We start from the raw sequence: 26,919 nt of genomic DNA, 5'->3' as shown, positions 1-26,919 counted from the left end.
TTTGTTCTATCTAATCTGAACAAGCCCCTGAAAAAGTCATTGATCACTGTCGGCCTCTCTCGGTTTTTATCATCACTATTCATTTTAAAGCTCAGTTTTTAAAACCTTACAATGTAACTACAGCCCAACCCATGCAGCAGTATATTAAAGACTAACCTTATATTGCAGTTGTTCTCCTCACTGAAGTCTGGTCCGTTTACAGCATCCTGCCATGCGATTACGTTTGTCCCTAACCATCAGAAAACCCTCATATTAACCTTTATTGAGTGGAAAAAAGTTAGTGTTCAGCCTCCAGCTTCACTGTGTTTATATTATGTTAACCATAGCTGTGTAGGACATCATTATATACCAGCTAGCCCAACTTCAGTAACCCTAAAAATGGGATCACGGCACGGTGGGATCGCTGCACTGCAGAAAAGGGCTGTGTTTTTACCATCAGCGTCACAGCGCCGTGCCGTCTTTGCAGTTTAAAGGCCCAGGGAAATGAGCCCGCCAGCGCTCTGTAGCGGCCGCGACCGCTGGCAATAAGGAAAGGCTACTCTTCATAGAGGACTTGCGCTCAGGGAGACATTTTGTGGTTGACTCCAGCTCCCAGAAGAGCCTCTGGAACTCTCTTGTCGTCTTTGCATACCTCCATAATGGCATATTATTTAATTTTTTTTAAAAATTAGAGATTTCCCGTGTACCACCAGAGAGAGTCCAAGTACCACTAGTGGTACGCGTACCGCAGTTTGAGAAAGACTGTCATAGCCCATAAGCTGCACATTCATTCTCACTTGCTTAGCTCCAGCTGCTCCTCCAAAACCACAAACCCCAAACCCACTACATCTTTTACAAGCAGACCTTTGCCACAAGGACTATATTAGAAGGGTAAGCCTGTTAAGCACCTAGCAGGACACACTATTGGAAATAAGGTGCCTTATGTCTCAGTATTGCTATCTGCACTCCATGTCATTTGCCTACTCTAAAGTGAAGCATGCCGTCTTCTCTCGCTCTTATCTCTCATCTTCTCATCGCCGCAAGGAAGCAGCAAGGAAGGTGATAAGTAAATAGCATTAGCAGATGATTGAAGTTCTTTTAAGCATACTTTATTGCTGGCATCTCCATTTTACCATAAAACAATCAATCAGGCATGCAAAAATCCCACTTGCTTTATACAGGACTTTGCCCACACCTGACCTCGTTAGTCTCTACCATTGAAACAAATAGGTCAGACCAAACAATACAATTCTAAACAAAGAACAGGAATAAGATTATGCATGAAATTGACAAACTCATTTACTCAGCTAAATGGTTTGTAAAGTAAAACACTGCATACAATATAACTCAAAAGACTACTTTAAAGAAAATAAACAGTACTACACAAAATGAAAAACCCTCCATTTGGTTACACCCAATGATGCAATCATTGACCTCATGACCCTATATAAACAGGAAGTACTGGGCGCGGCCCTTCCCATATACCTGTCTTAAATATAGGACCTGAATAAACAACATGGACACCATGGTAAGTATAACCAAAGCAACATAAAGAAACATAATTTACCAGACATTTGCCTGTGAACAGAAGAAAATTCAGATGACGTGATGGTTAGTAATTTTGCTTTAAAAAAACATGCATGGATGTAAAGGATGTAACTCCTGCTACCACAAACAAAACCCGGGATAGTGTGTATTAAGAGAAGTTACACCAGCAATGTCTAAATTAAAGCATTATGGCTGACTGTAAAATAACAAAGAAATAAATTATCAATATGGTTAAGGGACAAGTGGTAAATGAGTTCATGCCTAACCACTTTGTCACAATTATATAAACTAACAATACTAATAATAATAATAATAATAATGATAATAATGATAATGATAATGATGATGATGATGATACAAAACAAACATAATTTGGTCCCAAAGGAAGTGGAACGGGTTTCAGTTCAGTTCACTTGACCTATGATAGGCCATGTTCCAGAAAGGTAAAGGGATTTAAGTTCATTTGTCGGTTTGTGTGTGGATTTGATATGTCCTACCTTCCTAACATGCACATTTAGTTTGAACAAACTGGCACCACAAATGAATACATAAATCTATAAATAACTCAGTCATATAATTAATGCAATATTTTATACGACAAACATTAATCAAACAAGTGATAACATATCATTCATGTAGTGAAAAATAATTCAAAATCATAGTAAAGTCAAATATACTTATAGGTGCCATGAAAATAAATTAAATTAGCAATAAAGCTTAAACACTATCCAGAATCATTCATATATTAACTAATATATACAAACTAATTGTTTGTGTGTTGCGCAACAGGTTCAATAATCTAAATCAGTTCAAAACAATTCAAAAGTACCGTAAGCCGTTTTGCATTAAATAGGAAAAGTAACAAAACACATCCAAAATGGACAAAACTATAAAAATCAACTCAAGAATAAGAGTTTTAATTTAACATTTGGCCATAATGATAACCAATTGTTTTAATAAAAACAATCACTAATCAGGACTTAAATTTCACTACCCTAGCATTAGCTCATTGGTGTTCGCCAATGAGCTAATGCTAGGCTAATGGGCTGGGCTGATTAGTGGTTGTTTTTATTAAAACAACTGGCATCCGCCTTTTGAATAGGTGGACGTGGCATTGCATTTTCATTAATAATAACAAACAAAGCAGACGACTTGCCATCGAGTGGATCGAGTAAGGCCACAATAGTGAATCAATCGGCAGGGTTATCTCAAGCTGTCAAGCGGTATTGTGTCAGTAATTAGCCATTTGCTGACAGAGCACGCCAGCCACAGAGACTGCAGCAGCGATGAAGCGGGGAAGATGCAAGGCAAGGCAAGTTCATTTATATAGCACAATTCAACAACAAGGTGATTCAAAGTGCTTTACAGAGACATTAAAAACAAAAACAAATAAAAAGCATGATTTAAATTTGATTAAAACAAGCAAACAAACAAACAAAACAGTATATAAAATCAAATATCAAAACAGTAGATAAGATCAGAACAGTAGATAAAATCAGTAGTTAAAAAGTAGGTTTTGAAATTTAAACTTAAGTGTGGATTTGGTGCTTTATTCAAATGCAGCTGAGAATAGGTGAGTCTTCAACCTGGATTTAAATAAACTGAGTGTTTCAGCTGATCTGAGGCTTTCTGGGAGTTTGTTCCAGATATAAGGAGCATAAAAGCTGAATGCAGCTTCTCCGTGTCTGGTTCTGACTCTGGGGACTGATAACAGACCGGATCCAGATGACCTGAGGGATCTGGAAGGTTCATACTGGGTCAGGAGGTCACTGATGTATTTCGGTCCTAAACCATTCAGAGCTTTATAGACCAGCATCAGAACTTTAAAGTCTATCCTCTGATGGACAGGCAGCCAGTGTAAAGACCTCAGAGCTGGACTGATGTGGTCCACTTTTTTGGTCTTAGTGAGGACTCTAGCAGCAGAGTTCTGAATGAGCTGTAGTTGTCTGACTGATTTTTTAGGTAGACCTGTAAAGATGCTGTTACAGTAATCAAGCCTACTAAAGATGAATGCATGGACTAGTTTTTCCAGGTCCTGTTGAGACATCAGATCTTTTATCCTTGAAATATTCTTGAGGTGATAGTAAGCTGATTTTGTTATTGTCTTAATGTGTTTTTCTAAGTTTAGGTCTGCATCCATCCCTACACCCAAATTTCTCGCCTGGTTTGTGGTTTTTAGGTGTATAGATTGAAGTTCTCTGGTGACCTGTAATCGTTTTTCTTTTGCACCAAAGACTATTACCTCAGTTTTATTTTTGTTTAGCTGGAGAAAATTGTGGCACAACCAGTCATTAATTTCCTCAATGCATTTACCAAGAGCCTGTACAGGGCCTCGGTCTCCTGGTGACATTGTGATATATATTTGTGTGTCATCTGCGTAGCTATGATAGTTTATTTTGTTGTTCTTTATAATCTGTGCCAGTGGGAGCATGTAAATGTTAAACAGAAGGGGTCCCAAGATGGAACCTTGGGGAACTCCACATGTGATACTTGTCTGCTCAGATGTGAAGTTACCTATTGATACAAAGTATTTCCTGTTTTCTAAGTATGTTTTGAACCAGTTTAGTACAGTTCCTGAAAGACCTGCCCAGTTCTCCAGTCGTTTGAGTAATATGTTGTGGTCAACTGTATCAAATGCTGCACTGAGATCCAGTAAAACTAAGACTGACATTCTTCCACTGTCTGTGTTCAGACATATGTCATTAAACACTTTGGTCAGAGCGGTTTCAGTGCTGTGGTTCTGTCTAAAACCTGACTGGAAGGCATCATAGCAGTTATTCTGTTTTAAGAAGTAATTGAGCTGTTGAGAAACTGCTTTTTCAATAATCTTACTTAAAAATGGGAGATTTGAGATCGGCCTGTAGTTATTCATTTGTGTCTTGTCAAGATTGTCCTTTTTCAGTATAGGTTTAATTACAGCAGTTTTTAGTGATTCTGGAAACACACCTGATATTAAAGAAAAGTTGACGATCTGTAACAGGTCTGACTCCAAAGTCTTTGTGACCTTTTTGAAAAAACTTGTTGGCAGGACATCTAAACAGCAAGAGGAGGAGTTCAGTTGACCTAAGATGTCCTCCAGGTCTTTGCTGTTAATAGGGTGAAACTGTTTGATGGTGTTTAAACAGTTTTTCGGTGGAAACAGTACATTTCCTGGATCTGCTGTTGATGTATTAATTGCTTGTCTAATCTTTTGGATTTTTTCTGTGAAGAATTTGGCAAAGTCATTGCAGGCCATGGTCGAATGAAGTTCAGCTGCCACTGACACAGGAGGGTTTGTTAGCCTGTCAACTGTAGAAAATAAGACCCGAGCGTTATGACTGTTTTTGGTGATGATGTCAGAGAAGTAGGACCTCCTTGCACTCCTCAGTTGTAAGTTATAATTGTGAAGTTTCTCTTTATAGATGTCATAATGAACCTCGAGGTTTGTTTTTCTCCATCTGCGCTCAGCTTTCCTACACTCTCTTTTTTCATTTTTCACCAGTGTGGAGTTTCTCCATGGAGACAGATCACCCTAGAATTTATGAAAAGTTCAATCTAGGGCTGTTCGATATAACGATATATATCGGATGACGATATAAAAACGTCTATCGTTTCATTTTACGCTATCGTTTGTTTCGTGGTGTCGCAAAATAAACCGTTTACGGCAATATTTTTTCATTATTTTGATGGTCACTGTAGTGGCTAAATTAATTTCCTAAAGTTCTCTCTTTCTCTTATATTTAATATAACCACACTATAGACGGACAAGCGCTTGTTTTTATGCGTTGTCGTTAGCAACAACGACGGTAAAACCACCTCGTGTCCGCTTGTTTATTTTCCACATAAACCTTTCACAATAAAGCTCAAGATCCTGTTGAGACTTTTCAAAATAAACTGAATCACGTGAAAGATGCAGACTTGCAGAGTATTTACGGATGAGAAGCAAAAAAGAGCCGTCAGGTGCTAAAAAATAAACCTTAGACTCAAACGTTAGAACAGGCTTTTCCCCGCAGCACGCTGTGTAATAAATACTCACAAAGAAAACGGCGGCCGTTACAACCTATGTCTAAAAATGTATCGTTTCATGCATCAGTTAAAACACTCGACTCCAGGTACATGACGCCCAGCTGGAAACACTTCACGCAAGTCGAGCTGCGCGACATTCACAGAATTTACAGAAAATGTTACATTTTTGTGATTTATATCGTTATCGGACGATAGATGTCTTAATATCGGGATATGAGATTTTGGTCATATCGCACAGCCCTAGTTCAATCCACAATAAACAGGTTGCCAGAAGTGGGGTCTGTGCAGCAACAGTTCTATTTAAAACTGTAGATAGGAGCTTGAAACTACGGGTATAAAAGATTCCTTAAAAAGGTGTCATATTTTGTGATTTCACAACTTGAATTGTACATTCTGGTGACTTAAAAATTACACTAATTAAATTAAAGTGTAAAATTATTAAGGCCTTTAATATATACCTATGTGTACAGGTACTGACAGCGTGGTATCTCAACTAGGGCTGCAACTATGGTTCAGTTTGGTAATCAAGTATTCTATCAAATAATCGGTTAATCAGATAAGAATTGAATTATTGATCATTTTTATCAATGAGCAATAATAAATATTAAAAACAGGGGAAAAACACAGGTCTTTCCTAAATAAATGCTCATAGGTTTCCATTTTAAAATTTGGTGTATTTTAATAGTTTAACTGCATACTTCATCTGCCAACTCCAACAACTTTAATTTTAGTATTGTATGTTCTGGATGAGGTATATTTCATACATATTCATGTGTATGTGTTTTCCCCTGTAAGCTTATAAAAGAGTGTGTGATGGCTGCAATGAAGTGAACATTATAAGGTTTACCATGTACTTTGATGCAAGATTTTGGGTGGCTGAAAACGGCATTATGATAGTGTAGATGTTAATAATGAATGTTAATAATAATTTAGTGTCCAACTAAACAGCCCCAAGGTTAGTTGGCTGAATGTTTTACTGGCCCATGTACATATTATTGGCATGCCAAAAAAATCTATATTTATATTTTTAAATCACTTTAAATTTAATTCACTTTAAATTAGTGCTGTCAGCGTTAATCTCGTTAAAATGACGTTAAAGCCATAACCGCATTAACGCAGGAGTTGGCACGGATTGCCCCATGCATGGGGCTGGACGACACTAACACGTTAACCAGCTAACCGCGCTAACGCATTGACGCCATGCAGCCCCACACATGGGCTAAGCGCTAACTCGCTAACGGAGAATTGCCGCGTTAATGTGGTTATGGCGTTAACGTCATTTTAATGAGATTAACGCTGACAGCACTACTTTTAATATGAAAGCAGTCGCTTGCTGAGGGCATCGCTGCAAAAGAAGGTGGGAGAGCTGCCGTCAGCCTTCAGAAAGCTGCTTAACTTAGTATGATACGGTGTTTAAGCATTTATCTGCATATTTTATCATAGCATCTGTAGCTTTACTGTAGATTTTTGTTGTGCAAAATAAACTGTGGTGGATGGAGCAGCTACAAAGTTTACTTTTCTTCATTTTGCTGTTTGTTGATCGGATAGTTTCATAAAGGATTCTCACTAGCTTTTTCCCAGTAAAGATTTTAATGACAATCACAGGAACATCGCTGCTGTTTTGGGTGCTGGAAAAACGTTTTCTTTCACTTTATCCAAGGTCACCATGTCTATAATGACTTCACCTCTTTGCTCTTCGCTGTGTGCAGACCGACTACATCAAACGATAACAACATCATCATCAGCTGTTGTGTTATCAGTCTTTTCTTCGAAATACTGGGGCTGCGTGGTCTTAATGTTGTCATACTTTTTATTCACATGCCTGCTCCTAAATATTTTTCTATTGCAGGTATATTTTTAGTTGCAAATGTGGGTGAAACACTTGAATTTACTTGGCTCAGTAGCACTCAGTTGTTACCATGTTTTAAATGAAGCATGAAAGCAAAAAATTTGTGTCGAGGACTTTTTATAATACAGTTATTAATGAATCGTTGCTGCCCTAATCTCAGCTTTGCAAGATGTTGTCACAAAACATCACAGGCTTTTTTTGTTTGTTTGTTTAACCTACTAGTTAAAGTGAGCTAAAAATAAATGTGGTTTAATTAGTTTAATTGTGGTTTAAAAACGAAAACTGACCAAAACTAGTGTGATGACTTCATAAGCTCAGCTCTGAGGTTCTTTGACACTGCTGTCAGAAGTTAACACTAACAGTATCTACCCATTTATTCAATGTAGCATTTTTACTGATTTTAATTAAATGATAAAACCTCCAATAAAATTAGGTGATTCGTCCAAGATAGATATTCAGTTTGCGTTACCTTCTTCATAGAAAACCATGCATCTATAATTCTGGCCTCCTGTTAAGCAAAATAATGTTTGGAATTGTTTTTGTGATCTGTTTTGTGTTATTTGGGTTTTATATAAAGGGAAATCTAATAGAGAAGGGAGCCGGAGATCGACAGACGGATTGGTGCTGTGGCTGCAGTGATGCGGACGCTGCACCGGTCCGTCGTGGTGAAGAGGGAGCTAAGTGTAAAAGCGAAGCTCTCAATTTACCGGTCGATCTACGTCCCTACCCTCACCTATGGCCACGAGCTGTGGGTAGTGACCGAAAGAACGAGATCGTGGATACAAGCGGCAGAAATGAGCTTCCTCCGAAGGGTGGCTGGCCTCTCCCTTAGAGATAGGGTGAGAAGTTCGGCCATCCGGGAGGGGCTCAGAGTAGAGCCGCTGCTCCTCCACATCGAAAGGAGCCAGTTGAGGTGGTTCGGGCATCTGACAAGGATGCCTCCTGAGCGCCTCCTGGGTGAGGTGTTCCGGGCATGTCCCACCGGGAGGAGGCCCCGGGGCAGACCCAGGACACGCTGGAGAGATTATCTCTCGGCTGGCCTGGGAGCGCCTTGGTGTTCCCCCGGATAAGCTGGAGGAGGTGGGTGGGGAGAGGGAGGTCTGGGCTTCCCTGCTTAGGCTACTGCCCCCGCGACCCGGCCTCGGATAAAGCGGATGAAGATGGATGGATGGATGGGAAATCTAATAGTACAAGGGATTCTTGTGTTAAAACTTAGCCTGGATTTTTCAGTTACTGTAATTGTAACTAACCACATTACCCAGCCTTAAATTGGTATGTATATATCTCACCTTTCAGACCTGATCATCTAAGCTGTCATGTCAAGCACGTCCATTCCTCAGAGAGGCCGTTTAAGTGCCAAGTAACGGTAAGAGTCATGACTGGGTCTCTTGCTTTCATGTTTATTTTAAGTTTACATTTTGGTCATGTCTTCATCACAGGCCAATAAATGACAGTTTTGATTAGAGATAGCTGCCACTCAGAAACTGTTAAATTCCATTTGTATCATGTCTTATGGTTGCTTTGTATATTATAATAACTGAGTTCTCGGTGCTTCAATTATGCATTTTCTGAAATGCCCTGTAGTGGCTGGTAGTCCATGGTTTTTGGCAAAACACACATTTCTGATCACTCATGCTGCTCATGAAACTAACATGAACAATCTTGAGGTTGATCACAGAAAATAGCAACTAATGCAGCACAGTTATCTAGAGTGTCCTTTTTGCAGTGTGTTTTGTTAATGAAGTGAAACTACAATACAAGTTGAAAAAGGAAAAATTGATTTCCTGATTTCTCATTTTTCTCAGGCTTGTACGTCTGCTTTTGCTACCAAAGACCGCCTGCGATCTCACATGATCAGACATGAAGGCAAAGTAACCTGCAACATCTGTGGCAAAATGCTAAGTGCCGCCTACATCACAAGTCACCTCAAGACCCATGGGCAAGCTAGTTTCAACAGCGCATGTAACAATAAAGGTAGGTGCATATCTCCTTCCCTTATTTGCTCACGTTTTCATTTGTAGTAATATTGCTGCGGTAATGATTACAGATGTGGAGCAATTAGACGGACAACGTGGCTCCAATTCCTCTCAAAATGAAGTCAAAATTACCTTTTTGTGGGGGCTGCCATATTGCACTTTTGGAGCCCGAGTATGAACAGTAGTGACTTGAAGTGGAGTTGCTGCGTCACACTCACACCCACACACCCACTCACCCACTGGACGTAACCGCGAACAAACCCACCTACACTTTTTATATAGCCCGGCTGCTCCAACTTTGAGGATATCTGCTGATGGGTTTACCACGACTGACGGTTCGTTAAATGAAGGTGAATACAACCATGTTGCTATAATTTTAAAAACACAGCTTAACATCTTATAGTTCTACAACATCTAACATCACTCTGTAGCGCCTATTGTTAATGTGTTAGCTAGATTAGCCTTTAGTGTATGCACTGTGTTAGAGGCTTGTTGCTAGCTAGTTAGTGATGCTACACACCTATGTTACTTTCATAGACTTGGTTTGAATGATTCAGCACTACTTAGATTTTTAAATATTGTCCTTTGAGATTTTAACGTAAGACTGAGGATGATATAAAAATGAAAATTTAAACAGTTTTAGATCCATGGCACTCACAGAGCACTCTGCAGTCTGGTAACATGGAAACTTTAAAATAAAAAGTTAGATTTAAAAACACAGCAGCGGAAGGTTTATAGAAGTGTAATTTTTTCTTTTCATTTAATAACAGGATCCAGAGTTCACCTTATTACTCAGAGACACATTCATCTGGGGAAAGTGAGTGAAGGAGACCATCAGGACCAAGCTAGGTGTTGTGGATCCAGAGGTTTCAAGAAACCTTCTCCCTTTCTTTCATCACTGCTGTCCTATGCCAGATTTTCGGTTGTCCCAGTGAGAGAGACATAACTTCAGAAACATCAGGAGGAATAAAGGAGGACTCATTATATTCACTAGCAGCTCCCTCAGAGGGAAATCTTCCTCAGATCTCCATCATAGACCCATCACAGAAGATGGTTAAACCTAGCACTTCATAAACAATGTGATGGCGACCTTTGCTTTGTGTAATGTTAGCAGTAGTGCACATCATCCTCAGATAAAGCACAGAGGACCTGGACTTTTACATAACGATGTTGTATTCAGTCCAGTAGAAAGATATTAAATATAAAATTTAAAATACATATTATTGTCTCTGGTTATTCTTGTATGAATGGCTCTTAATTAATTTATGATAAATAACACACTATTAGCAAAACACAGTGTGAAACTTTTCAGTTCAACATACAAGTAAAGACCTTTGACGTTCCAAATCATGTCCTCTTCATGCAGCTGACTACAGTCAGTGTTAAAAGCAGAGGCTGTGCAGGTCTGAGATCAGCAGCTTTCTGCTGAGTTACTGTTAATGCTCTTGTATAGTGAGACCAGTCACCTGGATGTTAGACTTTTATCTTTACCTTTATCAATAAAACAGCTGCAGGTTTCACTGACAGAATATCATGTGGTACTTTTTAGTCTTAGTACTGTTTTCATCAGTTAATTTTGGAGTTACTACAAAGAGTGAATATATAGGATCATTTGTCTGTTGCCACTTGGGGGTGCTGAGGTCTGAATCTCAGGGCAGCATCTGAAATCACAGAGAAAAGAATCATTACAAACAATGAAATGTAAAGTTTGTCCCTCAAATCTGTTGTCCTGACACACTTCAGGATCTGAAGTCCTGCGCTTACATTTTTTCCTGTTCTAGACTTCTGCTGACAGCTGACAGTTGAACTGTTAAAAAAGCCAAAGCCTTATATACTAACAAAATATTCAAGTGAATATTTTTTCCTTGGAATCAATGGTGCTTTTTGAAGAGCTACAAAGATGAGATCATGGAGCAAGTTCATGGTCCTGGTTCAGCTTTTTTGCAGCATTGTGTTTACCTTTAGAGAAACTGAGACATACAGATGGGAGGTATTATCACCAGTGTTCTGATCTGCTGCCTGAATATTAGAGAATAAATATTAATTCATATTATTTCTCTCAAATGATTTAAAATGTACATTGTACTGCACATGTAACTTTGAAAACAATACCGTATTAAGAATTATTCAGACTGTTTTTTGTTTTTGATTACCTGAATATTTGGGGAAAATAAACTAAAATGTATAAATAAGTAAAGAGTTGGTCTGAGGAGCTTAGAATGAAAATGACTGGACTTTAATGTTTCACCTCTCATCTGAGCTGAAAATTGACCATTAATGAGTGTTTATTAAACTTCAAGCTTTTTCAATTTGGTGTTACTGTCCTTATAGATGGGGAGAGATATAAACAAATTATATAACAAATTTCCCACGTGTGGGACTAATGAAGGTTATCTTATCTTAAACATGCTGCTGTTTATACATATTTAATAATCAGCTCTATTGTGCTTAAATGCTCAATTTTAACAAGCATTCAAGCACAATATAGTGATTTCTTCAGTAGATGTAAATTCATTCATGTGCATAGATTAGCTACTGAACACGACTTTCCCCTCCGACAGCCAACTGCCCATCTTGGCCAGCTAGCTAAGGACATTCATTACTCATTAGCTTACAAACACACATTTAACTTACTGAAAAAAGTGCAACAGTGCCTTGGGTACTTTTGTCATTTAGTCCAGTTCATTGCAGAACACGTCATGCTGTCAGTTTGAAATAGTCAGTCGTGGCCACTCTGCCATTCCTGAACAGAGATACACAAGTTTTTCCGTGACTGCAGCTGCCAGTCAAAGCTGTCTTGATGATGTAGTAGTTAAAATCAAACTTATGACAAAGGGACCTTTTTAACACAAACCAGTGTGATAAGAACTACTAATAATGATTGAAAAAATGTTTGAGAAAAATTTATCTGAGGAGAACTTTTTTGTTTTAGTTTAGTTTTTGCAGCCAGACAACACGGGGCAATAAAGACATTTGGCTTCATTTTTGGGGAGCTGTTAGGTCGTCCATTTTCTACACTTAGTTTTCTACAGTCCTTTATGTGGGGGGTGTATCCAAAAATGATCCCAGTAGTCATTGGAGGATGCAGGACTGTAACTCCAAAGTTGAATAGCTTCAGTGCATTTGAGATCGACATCTGCCAATGAGAGTACAGTTCTAGAAACAGCTAAGACGTACAGACCCCTCAAAGTTATGGGCATCTGGTAGAGAACGCAAGCTTGAGTAAAATATAGCACCCTCCTTAAGACAAGGATTGGTTATTTAAAATCCAAATTTACTTGTGCAGGCCCACTTTGTCGAGCACAGCTGAAGTGCGCTGGCAGAATTGCTCCTGGCAGAGCTGCTGATCTCAACATCAGGATATGCTGTTCACACTGCTTTGTCTTGTATACATTTGCTGCTTTCTTCTCTGCAGCTGCTTTGAAAATCTACTTCTGTCCCAGTGCCACTGGTGTTTCATGTCATGCTGCCCACCTTGCCGGGCAGCTGGGTGGGCAGGTGACATGGACACCCAAGTTTCTGAATGGAATAACTCGAAAACAAAGTGACGTAGGAGTTCAGATTTATACAGTAGGTCTGTCTACTAAAAAAGCATAATCTTCTCGCATAATTTTGAATCTCAGTGACCTTGACCTCAAGGTCAGAGATCATAGGTTAAGGCTACGTCCAGACTAATGCGTTTTCATTTGAAAACACATCGTTTTCTCACCGTTTTGGCCTTCCGTCCACACTGAGACGGCGCTTTCCTCAAAGAAAAAAGCAGCGTTTTGAAAACACATACATTTCAAAACGCAGCTGTCCCGTCACAGTTTGGACACACGAAAACGCAGACTTTCTAAAACGATGACGTATTTTAGTCATGTGATGCAGTCGTGTGACCAATGAAAACAAAGATAGCGGAGTGCATTATACAGCGGTTGTTTTGATTGCTCTCAATTTTTACAGCCCTGAAAAAGATGAATATCAGTTTGTACATGCTCCAGATAGCTTTTCTTCAAATTCTTTAATTCTCACTCGCTTTTGCACATGCGCAGGACTGGAACGTAAGCGTTTTCATCCGTTTCAATGTGGACGCACAACTCTGTGAGGACGACTGAAAACGCTAGTGTGGACGCGGAGCGTTTTCAGATGAAAACGCCGTTTTCAAATCTATCCGGGCTAGTGTGGACGTAGCCTAAGTTTTCTTAAATTCTTGTTAATGTGATAACTCAAGAACGCAGTGATGTAGGAGTCTGAAATTTATACTATATCTACTAAAATTCCCTGATAGTTTGTATCTCAGTGACCTCGACCTCAATGTAAGAGTATTGTTGTCACGTATCGTTGAAAACGTAATCTCTCTCAAGGTCAGAGATGAAGTTTTCTGAAATTCATGTTAATGTAATAACTAGAAGGAGCTACTCAGAGACTGAGCAGTACCACTGGCTGCCACCAGTATTTTTATTTATTAATTTTTTTGTTCTGGCCTTTTGTAGGGATGCGTTCTCTCCCTTGCCTCGGACTCTCTCTCCTTGTCTCTCTCTTTCCTCACATGTGAAGCTGTAAACCTGTATACAGCATGTGGCTTTGCTTCATTAACCCAACAAAATATCTGTTAAATTTATTTACATACATTTACATACTGCTTTTAAGTTGTGTTGTGTTTATTACACTACTATGCAAAAGTCTTGAGTCTTTTTTCCTTCTCAGCGTTTTTTAGGATGCTTTTTCAATCATTTTCTGTCTGGTTCTTGTATCTGACCATTTTCTGAAGACTGTTTTGTTTATTAAGGCACTTTGCTTCTAGTAGCCTGTAACAAAAACACATAATTTGTTCCCAGTTCTTCAGATGAATCTTTGAAAAATTCCAAACATAAGTTTGACAGCTAGAAGATTTAAAAAAAAAAAAAATTATTTATATTTTTACGCTTTTTTTTACACTTTTTAAATTTTGTTGTTATTTTGTTTTACAGCACTTTATGATAATGGCTGTGAAAAATCTTTTTTTGAATACACTTTACTTAATTACTTACTTAAAAAATGGGTCATTACAAGAATATTACCTAACACGAGACCTGAAAGATGCATCTGGCTCTTCAGCTGATCCTTCCATCTAGCCATCTATTATTCACTGAAGCTTCATCAGAAATGGTCTCAGTTGAAGGGTAACTTTCAAAAAACTCTTCTTAAGAAAGGGGAAACAGGAAAGGCGGAGGTATGCTAAATTACACAAGAACTGGACTAATAATCAGTGACATCAGGTCTTGTGAAGTGATACAAAATTTCTGATTTTTGTTTAATTTGTCATCAGTATGTAGAGAGGAGGTCAGGAGTGATAGTCTAATGCAATCTGTACCACAAGGTGGAGGCACTGTTATGGTTTGCAGCTGCATTTCAGCCACTGATGTTGGGGATCTTATCAAAATGAAAATAAATGTAGAAGAGTACTGAGAGATTTCGATCCACCATGCATTACCATCTAAAAAATTCCTGTAGACTACTTAAAGAAATTTAAAGAAAGCTTGTGTAAGAGAGTTCAGGCTGCGTTAAACTGTAAAGGTAGAATTATATCGTATATTGACTTTCATGCCTGTTAAAATTGTAAAAACTCTATTTTCCCCTTATACACTGTATTTCCATTTATTTTTCTGCATTTTAAAAAATCACTACACCCATTTCCAGTTTTCCTGGGAAGTCATAAAGAAATAAAAGATGGCTCAAGACATTCGCACTATACTCTATACTTGAAATAGTCTTTAATGATTTTTTGTTTTTTTGTGAGATAATGGACTGCACGGAACTGTACAATATGTTATAATTATATTTTCTTATTGTGGTTGTGCAGGTTTAAGTGCTGGTGGAATTTGAGATCACCCTTTTTTCTTTTTTTTGTTTACATATTTCTTATAAGTAATCCCCAACTACTAAACTGCACGCATATCAGATGAAAAGGAAAATGTTAGAAGTTGGCTACACATCATACTTCAACCACTGCCTGTTTAGGTGACGTCTACAAAACGTGTGGATTATATAAAAAAGCTTTCAGAGGAAAACCTGGTCTTATTAGGGGAAATAGCATATCTCTAACCTTAGATGGTAGGTGTCATTTCTAGAAGTTTGTAGTATTTATTAAAGCTTCCAAAATGTGACCACCCAGATTTCCAAAATCCTATCCTAGAGATTGTCTGCTCATAGACCAACGAGAAGTGTCTCAAAGAAACCTGCTTCCAGGAGAAAAAAATGTTAGTGTGAATGTATCAACACCATGTGAGAAATGTTACATAATGGGAAAGTTTGTAGAATAAAAATTTGACCTTGTATTTTCACATTTTTACTTGTAAGACATTTTCACTTGTGTTTTAAATTCACAGTTACCTAAAAATAAAAACGTTTTTTTTGTGGTAAACGTGTTGCAAAACCCACATTTGTAGCTGAAGGAGCAGTTAATCACAAAGCAGAGGACCAAGATGTCTCATTCTTAGCTGTCCTGTCCACCACATGGATTTGTAACCACAAAGCACCTGTGATTTATGAGGAAATCATTGCAATCACTCCCTTTCTTTCAACCAGCAAAAATGAGGTTGAAAGAGAATTTTGTATATCGGCAACTGCTAACTAGTTATCCAGGATAAATGCACTGATGTGTATGCTTCTGTGACATTAGTGTTTGCTCAGATACAGTGGCTTGCAAAAGTATTCGGCCCCCTTGAACTTTTCCACATTTTGTCACATTACAACCACAAACATTAATCAATTTTATTGGAATTCCACGTGAAAGACCAATACAAAGTGGTGTACACTTGAGAAGTGGATTGAAAATCATACATGATTCCAAACATTTTTTACAAATAAATAATTGAAAAGTGGGGTGTGCGTAATTATTCAGCCCCCTGAGTCAATACTTTGTAGAACCACCTTTTGCTGCAATTACAGCTGCCAGTCTTTTAGGGTATGTCTCTACCAGCTTTGCACATCTAGTGACTGAAATCCTTGCCCATTCTTCTTTGCAAAACAGCTCCAGCTCAGTCAGATTAGATGGACAGCGTTTGTGAACAGCAGGTTTCAGATCTTGCCACAGATTCTTGATTGGATTTAGACACCAGACAGGTCAGGGATAAAGTTATTGAGAAATTTAAAGCAGGCTTAGGCTACAAAAAGATTTCCCAAGCCTTGAACATCCCACGGAGCACTGTTCAAGCGACCATTCAGAAATGGAAGGAGTATGGCACAACTGTAAATCTACCAAGACAAGGCCGTCCACCTAAACTCACAGGCCGAACAAGGAGAGCGCTGATCAGAAATGGAGCCAAGAGGCCCATGGTGACTCTGGACGAGCTGCAGAGATCTACAGCTCAGGTGGGGGAATCTGTCCATAGCACAACTATTAGTCGTGCACGGCACAAAGTTGGCCTTTATGGAAGAGTGGCAAGAAGAAAGCCATTGTTAAAGGAAAACCATAAGACGTCCCGTTTGCAGTTTGCCACAAGCCATGTGGGGGACACAGCAAACATGTGGAAGAAGGTGCTCTGGTCAGATGAGACCAAAATGGAACTTTTTGGCCAAAATGCAAAACGCTATGTGTGGCGGAAAACTAACACTGCACATCACTCTGAACACACCATCCCCACTGTCAAATATGGTGGTGGCAGCATCATGCTCTGGGGGTGCTTCTCTTCAGCAGGGACAGGGAAGCTGGTCAGAGTTGATGGTAAGATGGATGGAGCCAAATACAGGGCAATCTTGGAAGAAAACCTCTTTGAGTCTGCAAAAGACTGGAGACTGGGGCGGAGGTTCACCGTCCAGCAGGACAACGACCCTAAACATAAAGCCAGGGCAACAATGGAATGGTTTAAAACAAAACATATCCATGTGTTAGAATGGCCCAGTCAAAGTCCAGATCTAAATCCAATCGAGAATCTGTGGCAAGATCTGAAAACTGCTGTTCACAAACGCTGTCCATCTAATCTGACTGAGCTGGAGCTGTTTTGCAAAGAAGAATGGGCAAGGATTTCAGTCTCTAGATGTGCAAAGCTGGTAGAGACATACCCTAAAAGACTGGCAGCTGTAATTGCAGCAAAAGGTGGTTCTACAAAGTATTGACTCAGGGGGCTGAATAATTACACACAGCCCACTTTTCAGTTATTTATTTGTAAAAAATGTTTGGAATCATGTACGATTTTCGTTCCACTTCTCACGTGTACACCACTTTGTATTGGTCTTTCACGTGGAATTCCAATAAAATTGATTCATGTTTGTGGCTGTAATGTGACAAAATGTGGAAAAGTTCAAGGGGGCCGAATACTTTTGCAAGCCACTGTATTTGACAGACGTTCAGTCCACATACCAGCAGTGTCTTCTCACTTAGTTTCTACCAGCGTTGTCAGTAAAAGAGGGCTGTTAGTTAATTCAATTTTATTTATATAGTGCCAAATCAGCCTCAAGCGCTTTATATTGTAAGGTAAAGACGCTTAATGGACCCAGCAATCAAATTACCTCTTTGACTGAACATTTGTCAACAGTGGGATGGAAAGGGCAGAAACCTCCATGACCAGTTGGTTGTGATGGGAGGAAAACAACATAAAGACACACTGTGGAAGAGAGACAGAGATTATTGATAACTACTGATTTAATGCAGAGTGCTGTGTTTAACACATAGTGAGTGAAGAAGAAATGGTACTGGTCTCCAGCACTATTGGCCTATTACAGCATAACTAAGGGAGGATTTGGGGTCTCCTGATCCAGCCCTAACTATATGCTTTAGCAAAAAGGAAAGTTTGAAGCCTAATCCTAAAAGTAGAGACTGTGTCTGTCTCTTGAAGCCTTTTCAGGGAGTTTTTAGCACATCCTGATAATAACGAATTACAGCAGTCCAGCCTAATAGTAATAAATGTATGAACTAGTTTTTCAGTGTAACTCTGAGAAAGAATGGTTTTCATTTTAGAGATATACCACAAACTGAAGCAAACAGTTCTGCATATTTGTTTAATATGTGCATTGAAAGACACATCCTGGTCATAAATAACTCAAAGTATCTTGTGGGTGTTACTGGAGGCCAAGGTAATGCCATCCATACCATATTTCTAATATTTTTAGGGCAAAGTCCAATAACCTCAGTTTTATCTGAATTTAGAAGCAGAAACTTAGAGGTCATACAGGTCGGAGAGTCTGACTTATCACAGGAGCGCATTCAGTGAGAGACTGACATTACCCAGGTGCACCACTGCACGACATTGGTGCCTGCCTGTGCCCACCACTCTGTACAACATAATACACAGTACACACTGCAGTAGTTCACACCTTTAATACCTGCACTTCCTCTAGAGTGAAAATAACTAAAATAATTTTTAAGGTACAATTTTATTTTGTGTTAGATGACTAGTGACAAAACCAAGAACGTAGTGGAAAACAAGGACACTAAAAATAAAAACAGTCTAAGGGGGTCACTTTTGTACTGCCCCAGAAATGAGTTTAATTTTACAAAAACAAGAATATACTGTACTGTACTGTACACTTTCACACTCTGTCTCTTAAGCAGAAAATGGTTCTCCAGTGTTTGCTAACCACACTGAAACAGGAAAATTCACCCACCCAAACATAATTAAGTTTCTTAAAAAGCACAATCGTGAATACAGACAGCATGTCCAGACAAAAAATGGAACAGAAAGGCAACAAAGAGAAATACAAGGAAGCCTTGCTTGGGTTTAGATATTCTTGTCTCACATTATCTTACTGGGTGGATTACATCATACTAGAAGTGAGGAAAAGCAAGGCCCAAATGTGAGTGAAGGAACGTGACACAGATTTTTAATTTTTTTCCTGGTTAGCACAGTGGAGATCACACAGAACAGACTAAAAGGTTGGTGCATTTGGAAACTGTGGCTGTTACCATGTTGTATAGTCAAGACAAGGATGTGTCTGAAATAAGGGTTTTTATAAATAAAAAGTATATAAATTAATCATTTGTTTTTAATTTCATCCAGTCCAGTAATGGTGGAACATGGTTTGATTTCCAGAGACAGGATATAAAAAGAGCAAGAAAGGAACTTTACGTGTGGGAAAATCTTTCTTTACTTCTACTTTCTATGGACAGATTAAAGGTGTACAAGCATGCACCATGTGTGTATTGTAAATTCAGTGTAGGTTTAAAGTAACTGAGTGAAATGAGGGACAAGCCATGATTAAAATGTCAATCTACACATTTGTCAATGTTTTTGTTCTGTAACTGTAAATTCAAAACACAAGTGTGTGGGGGGGGAAAATACAAGTAAAAATAAATGTTTTCTACATCTTCACAAATTTTGTTCTATAAGCACTCACATTCTTGCAACATATTTAGCTTGATACAGTCATATGAGTCACACTGTCAGAATCTTTGAAGCACAGCCCAAGATGGAGGAATGTTAGCCTCTTTAGCCCTAGCTAATCATTCACCCAAAGACCCAGACATTTATAATTTATTTGAAAATCATATATTTGGCCTTGCTCACCCTAACAGAAAAAACAAACACACACAGTTTCATTTGAGAGACTGACGTTTTGGTTTTATTTTATACTAGAAAGGCTAAAACCCTTGTTAAGGTGTTGTACCCCATCCCCACCTACACAAAACTTGACTAAGTGATCAAGTTGATTCCAAGGGTAATGGCAGTGCTCCCCTTGTTTATGTAACCCAATATGTGTCTGTATTTCTGAATAGGCATAAGTGACTGGCAGTGGAACCACTCAGGGCCACGAAAAGGTAATCCCGTAGCAGAAATAGCAGAAATCCCTAATTATTTAAGCATAACCTCTGCAAAACATCAGTGGCCAGTTGTAATTCATGTTCTACCATGTTACCTAAGTACAAAGAGTTTTTTTTTTTCTTGAAGCACTGGTACAGTTGAGGCTATTCTCATGTGTAGATAATAGATATTTTGCTAATGTAAGGTTAAATTTCATGAAGCAGGATCAGTAGATCAATTAAATTAACCACAAAAAGGACCATAGCACTCGGGGTAGATGTGCACTCCTTTACATTTCATCACAGGCCATCTGCTATTACCGAGCTGTCATTTCTGTCTGGACTTTGAAATTTAGTTGTTGCTTTTGAGAACGGATCACAAATGACCCAGCAATGTGCCAATTATCTGTGGGCAAGAGTGAAACTAGTCAGTGATCCTGAGCTTACCTAGGCCTGCTAATTACTGGTCTAAGTCCTACACTGCAGTGTGTGTCCAACCTTAGGAATATGCAGAACTTAAGATGTCCTTAATATGTTTCTGTTTAAATTTTTTAATTATAACATTAACAATAATTAACTGGTTAGTCTATTGATCCTGCTTTTTGAATTTACCCCTCAGGTGAGTTGACGGTAGGAGAGATTTTAAATAACTCCTTCCAAGTCCTAATTGACAACTCTCATAAAGGTAGGTTTCTTCAAATATATTACCACAGTTGACACTATGTGATAATGATGTATTGATATTTTCAGTCACCCACAGCCAAGGAGCTGAGAGGGCTGTTGTCTTTCCTTGTTTTGAAAGGGTAATATGTATCTATAAGGCTGACCAGCCCTAAATGTGTTTCTTTTTTTCTTTTCTAATACAGATGCCAACAACTTACACAACAGCTCTGCGGCTACGACACCTGTCACCAACTCTGCAGCCAACACCTCTGCTGTGAACCGCAGTGTCAATTCCAGCAATGCTGTTACCATCACAGCTCAGATTAATACTGCCACCAGCACCGTTAACATTACATCGCCAGTTAACCTGCAGCACCCTGTCACCATCACTGGCCCTGTGAACCTCACCTCTGTTGGAATCCCTACAACAGCACACATGAATATTGCCCACCCGGTAGCTATCACCACTCCTATGTCCATGAATATAACTGGGCCACTCAATATTGCCATGAGGCCCATGGAGTCTATGCCTTTTCTTTCCCAGGTTCTGCCATCCTCCCCTCCTTGGTAGAACTTTTGTTCCTGATGTAACAGTTAGTAATGTTTTAACTGCCTAATAACGGACAAAGCCATTAGATATTAGTAAAACCTCCCTCTAAATGAGTTGATAGTGTACTGGGCATAAAAAGGTGAACTATTGTGTCACGTAGATAGTAACCAACGATTGTTACTTACAGAGGTCAGCATTATTACAACATTATGTGGTAATTATGAATTTTATTTTTAGTTAGTACAGAAAATACATATTTTTGTAACTTAGCAATGGTCAGAAATTAATTAATCAGAGTACTAGCATGTACATAAATTGTTCTTTTATAGAATATATATGCATTTTGTTTTATGTATTTTACCTTAGGACATTAGTAGAAATGTTTTAATAGGGGAAGACTTTGTTGATTGTGAGTTGGGTTTCTTTTGTTTGTTTGTTTAGTTTTGTGTTTGTTTGTTTTTTGCCTAATTCAGTGAACCTGAAAAACCACAGTCCTACATCATATTGATGCAAAATCTGTAAATCCAATAATATGTCCAGTAATATTGATAAATGGTTGTCAAACCTATTAGTTGGATTCCTGAAGGCAGAGCCAGTCTTACATGTCCATGTTTTAAAGACCTTCCAGTGCTTGCTTTCAACGTCACGATTGAGCTCTCATGCTCAGATAATTCCAATTTGTTACATCGTCATCATTTAACCAGATAACATGTGATTTCATAGTTTGGGAGAAGTGGAAATAAGTTTAAGCCAAAGAATTTTATAAATGTAATTTTGCCCATGAATGATATTTTCAAAAAGAAGGGGGGAAATCTTTTAAACAGTATGGAGATTTTTTTCATCTGAAAACCAGAGAGAATAAATTGTGGCCTTTAAAGAGACTAACACGGTAGATGGTAACGTGTCCTGGTCATCACACGATTACGCTCAAATGTTTCCAGGACCCAATATATTGCTCAAAAATGAATTCTACTTTTTGTACCATTTTAATATTTGATAATGCTAATATTGATGTAGTAGTCTATTGTATTACTCACAGTTGATCATGTGAACAGTTTTAATTACACCTATAGACTCAAACCAAAAAGTAGGTTCCTTCACTTAAACATGGTTTGAAATTATTGGGCAGTTATTACACTTCCAGCTGTTCCATGTTAAACTACTTTGTATTTGCATTTTACCCTTTTACAAATATGTATAATTTTACTGTAACAGTTGACATTGAGCAAACTCAGTGCAGGAGTCTTTATCGTGAACGCAATATACTGTAGGGAGACAAACCATTCAAGATTGTTATTTTCAAGTTATTTGACAAGACACTGTTGATCTTATGAGAAGTAAATATTATATTGTGCAACTGGACATCTTAAAATATGGATAATGTGTGATGCTATACTGATATTTAGGAAATGTCTAAATAATTGTGTTGCTTCTTCTTAAGGAAAGGGGTTTTTTGTCCTTTTTAGCTGATTTTTATTTTAGTGGACTTCTCAGTATTTTATATTTGATGTGTTTTAAAGTTAAAACAAGATGTTTATTTGGAGTATGTTTTGATAAATTTTGCGCCCTTCCCCAGCAGAATTTCTACATTTAAAGTTGCTGGAAGCACAATCATTCCTTACTGCTGGAAACTCTAGACATGTTTATGTGTAACTAAGTTTGGGGGGGGTTGTATTATTTTGTATTTGAACATGACAGGTGAAAGTATTGCTTCCTTAAAAAAATGTCACCTAGGCTTTGCCTCTTAAAATCTTGGTATTATCAAAAGTCAAACATTAAATTGAGCTTTTTTTAAGACTTTTTAAATGTGAAAGCCAAAAGAGAAGACATTAAATTTAAGTGGCGCAGTCCCAAAGTTTCTGTGATGTGTTCAGTTGGTTAGATTTTTAATTTAGAATTTAGCAGATGTAGGATCCCATCACTCTCCATCATTTGTGTCAACATGTCGGACATTTTACACTCACCTTTTTTTTCTTTTCTTTTTTTCTGTTTTTTTTTTTTTTTAAACCAATAATGTAAAACACTATTTTATTGCCTTTACCCATGGTAGATAAAACCTTTCTATTAACTACATGTTATTGGTGCAAAGACTTCATCAACACTGATGTGGCCGTCCAGCCTGGAGAGAAAGGAGAATAAGGAGTCTTATACAGAAGCCTGGTGTCACTTTATTTTTATTATGAGAAAAATCCCATTAACAAGGAAATCATGTTTTACTTGCTGCAGTTTGTATACAGCCGCAAATGTCCAAAAACATTTGGACACAATTTTTTTTTAAATTTTGCCTTTTGTACACCATCTCACTGGATTTTAAGACAAATAATTAGGATGTGATTAAAATGCAGACTTTCAGTTGTAATTTAAGAGGTTTTACATGAATTCTGTATTAACTATTATGAATTAGAGCAGCTTTTTTTACAGGCTCCAACTTAGACGGCTGACAAGCAGTTTCATGGCAAAGTGACACCTCTTCTTTTATTATTTTATGACCAATTTAGCAGGTAAATTATCTGGATATCACATGTTGAATTTGCATTTGGTTATTAACCTCAATATTAGTGGGAGGCAAACCATTGGTTAGACTCAAGAAAAAGAAAGCCAGGTTAGAAAACATTTTGGTTTTGTCTTGGACAAATAAAACCAATGTTATCTTTTACCAGAATTGTAGGAAGAGATCCGAAGCATACTACATAATTTGTCAAACAAAGCCTTGGCACGGGCATGTACAGCTGCCACAAATATTTATTGATGATGTGGCTTCTAATAGGATGAATTCTGAAGTGTACAACTATACTTTCTCTTTCTGTTAATGGGGCAAATAGATAATGACGCAAGGTAGATTGCAAAACCAGCCCAAGAGAAAAAGACGTGAGATATGTTCATTGGCCAAACCAATCACCTGATCTCAATTCATATTATTCAGTTACTAAAGACAAAACTCGAGGCAGAGAGACCTAGGCAGGCCAAGATGTCCACATCTTGGTGATGTCCATGGGTTGAAGACTTCTGCCAGTCATTGACTGCAAAAGATATTCATCAATTTTATTACTGTTGCTAAACATTGGTAAACAGATAAAGCAATACTTTGAAAAACTCTTGAATTAAGGCAGAAAATGTGCTTCTTAATCACATCTTGGTTATTTTTTTTAACTGAATTATATTGATTTTAAATTTTTTGTTTTCAAAATTAAAATTACCAGTGTGGTGCTTTAAGTACGACATAATAAAAATGTTCTTCAAATGCTTATGAATTTAATTATACCTTATCCCTCCAATACTGAATACTAAGTGTTGTCTGTCATCTAAGATTACCAAAATAGGAAAATGGTCATAGTACAAAGTTATCTACATGTTGTCCACTCCAAATGGTGCTACTAATTAGAGACTGAACATGAAGCCATTAATTACTTCTAGAATAATCCCCAGTGCAATAGTATAGTAGGATATTAGGTCTTGTTTGTATTTCCATTAGCTGTGGCACAGTGTTAGTAATATCAAACTATAGCAGCACAGATCAAACCTGTCAGCAGAGAAATGTTCTTGATTTTTGTAATTTGTTTAGGAAAGTTATCTGTTGCTAGAAAGAGAGAAATAAACTACAGCCTTATTCTGTGTAAAAGCAGAGTTTTCTCTGTAGGTTTTATATGCTTCCTTATTTTATTTATTTTGTTGTTGTTGTTGTTGTTTTCTTGTCACTCTAGCACCCTAGATAATTGGGATAATTAATAAAGAACATTTGCCTAGGTGTAACTAAAAGAGCAAGATGCTAAAGGATGGGTGTTGTGTTACTGATGTTATTACTTAGTAGTTTTGACATTTTGCAACGATGTGCATTCAGCATCCACTAAGTTGCCCTTAGAGGTTACAGGCTCATGACTCTAAACGTTTACATACCTTTTCCTGCTGTTTCATCCATTTAATTTTCATTTGTGCCCCCCTCATTTGAGACTTGTGAGCTTGCACATATTCTGCTGCTCTCTTGGGCAGGAATAGGTTTACAGAGCACATGATATCTGGAGATGTCTCCTTGATTGTTTGAAAAGGTGAACATGTTTCCTGGCTGTGAGTGTCTTGAGCAACATGAATATACAGTTTTTTGATACTTGGATTTTGTAGTTTTTCACCCTTTTACAGTGTAGGAATTCCGTAGCACCTGCAGTAAATGGTAAGATGTGGGGACTACAGGACAATGGTACATAGAGGGGCATTCCAGTTTGGTGTAACTGGACAATGACTGTCAGTCCCACTTCACCTGGCTCATCTGTATGTTTGTAACTCAGTTGTTTAGCTCATTAATTTCATTTTTTTTTTTGTATGCTAACAGTCTCCAAGGGAAGGTGCTTTTAATTTTAAATGGCATTATTTGTTGAAAATATATTTCCTGGGTTTTTTTGTTTGTTTTTTAATGTTGCATGTGGATGATGAGTTGATTAGAAGGTAATTAGAAGGGTGAAGACTTTTTATAAAAACAAAAACACTAAAAAAAAAACAGGGTGAAAGATTAGTATGTGGCGTCATTTGTCCTTCTTTAGTGGCTGGTTAACAAGTGTGCCTAAAATACTTTACAAGACTTTTCTCACACATTGATACTTCCTCTTCTAGTTAAGCTGTGCAAGAGAATAGTCTTGTGAAGGAATCCTTCATTAGTTCAAACGGCCTAGGGTCCTGCATGGCCAGTTTTTGGCTTTGTTCTTTAAAGCTAACAATAGTGAACTTAATGTTTTCTACTTAAGGACTAATCTTGAAACACAAATTGATTGATCTTTAAAATAGCATGCTCCTGTTAACGTATCATTGACATTTCTCTGTGTGGTTTCACTTTGTAATCCAGCCTAATATGAAAAACAATTTGTTTGGCCAAATAATTATTTCAGTTTTATTTTGCTTTTTGTTTTGTTTTTTTGTGAAGTTTGTAATTTGGCAGATGTGAAGGCAAATGAATGTATATCTTTGTATAAACTATTTAGTTCAGAAGACATGTTAGTTATGACACGCAAGGAAAAAAAACTTTTATAAATCCTTTTTGTATTAGAACATTAACAGTGGTAATTTTTGTATATATGAAGATTAGGCTTTCTGATTAGCAGAAAGGTAAAACATTCCTACATTTTTTTAAATGTATGTCCATTGAGAATAATTATGTAAACATATTTCCAATGTTTTATGTGCCTTTTATTTTAATTTGTTTAAATAAAAGAAAATAATCAAACTTGTTTGTGGATAGATTGAGTCTCATTCAAGATGAATTTCTGGAGTGATGCAGATCTTCTAGATGCGAGAAGTTGTGGTGACTAATAATTTATGTTGCTTTTACTAGATTTAGTTGAGATTTCTGAGAGGTTATCTTTGTTGAAACCCACAAAACAAATAAATAGCGGAAAATGGATAGATCGATCAAGACCACAATACAGTTTCGTGTTGGAGTGGCTGATCTTTGGCAGTGGAGTGGCTGCTTCGAACTTCCGCTCACACACGCTAATCCTAACCCACCAGACAGGTGTCTGCACTCATAATTTTGCCAACATGAAACTGTTCAGTAAATCTTCTTGGCATCGTTACTATTCTTCACACAAACTTTTCTGTGATGTGAGGATTGTCAGCCTAACTACGGCTCACACTTTATGTTATCTGCACTCCGATTGGATGTTAG

General features: G+C 37.8%; 1 protein-coding gene across 5 annotated transcripts in view; it reads left to right on the top strand.

Annotated features, from left to right (window-relative positions):
• Positions 1 to 26,095, top strand: part of LOC100709662 (vascular endothelial zinc finger 1) — a 45,609-nt gene extending 19,514 nt beyond the window's left edge. The window contains exons 3-7 of one of the 5 annotated variants that reach the window (XM_005465390.4): positions 8,678 to 8,747; positions 9,187 to 9,355; positions 20,033 to 20,074; positions 20,676 to 20,741; positions 20,923 to 26,095. In XM_005465390.4, coding sequence (XP_005465447.1) covers positions 8,678 to 8,747; positions 9,187 to 9,355; positions 20,033 to 20,074; positions 20,676 to 20,741; positions 20,923 to 21,290 — 715 coding nt within the window. In that variant the 3' untranslated portion in view covers positions 21,291 to 26,095. Of the gene's footprint in view, positions 1 to 8,677; positions 8,748 to 9,186; positions 9,356 to 10,127; positions 14,247 to 20,032; positions 20,075 to 20,675; positions 20,742 to 20,922 lie in introns of those variants that run through there. The other 4 variants (XM_013267337.3, XM_005465392.4, XM_005465393.4 and 1 more) reach the window with 4 other exon arrangements.
• Positions 26,096 to 26,919: the final 824 nt, after the last annotated feature.

This window comes from Oreochromis niloticus, linkage group LG14 (genome assembly GCF_001858045.2).
Source record: "Oreochromis niloticus isolate F11D_XX linkage group LG14, O_niloticus_UMD_NMBU, whole genome shotgun sequence".
In the NCBI taxonomy this organism is placed as follows: Eukaryota; Metazoa; Chordata; class Actinopteri; order Cichliformes; family Cichlidae; genus Oreochromis; species Oreochromis niloticus.
The sequence above is the reverse complement of the archived record's forward strand: the minus strand, read 5'-3'. Positions and strand labels throughout refer to the sequence as shown.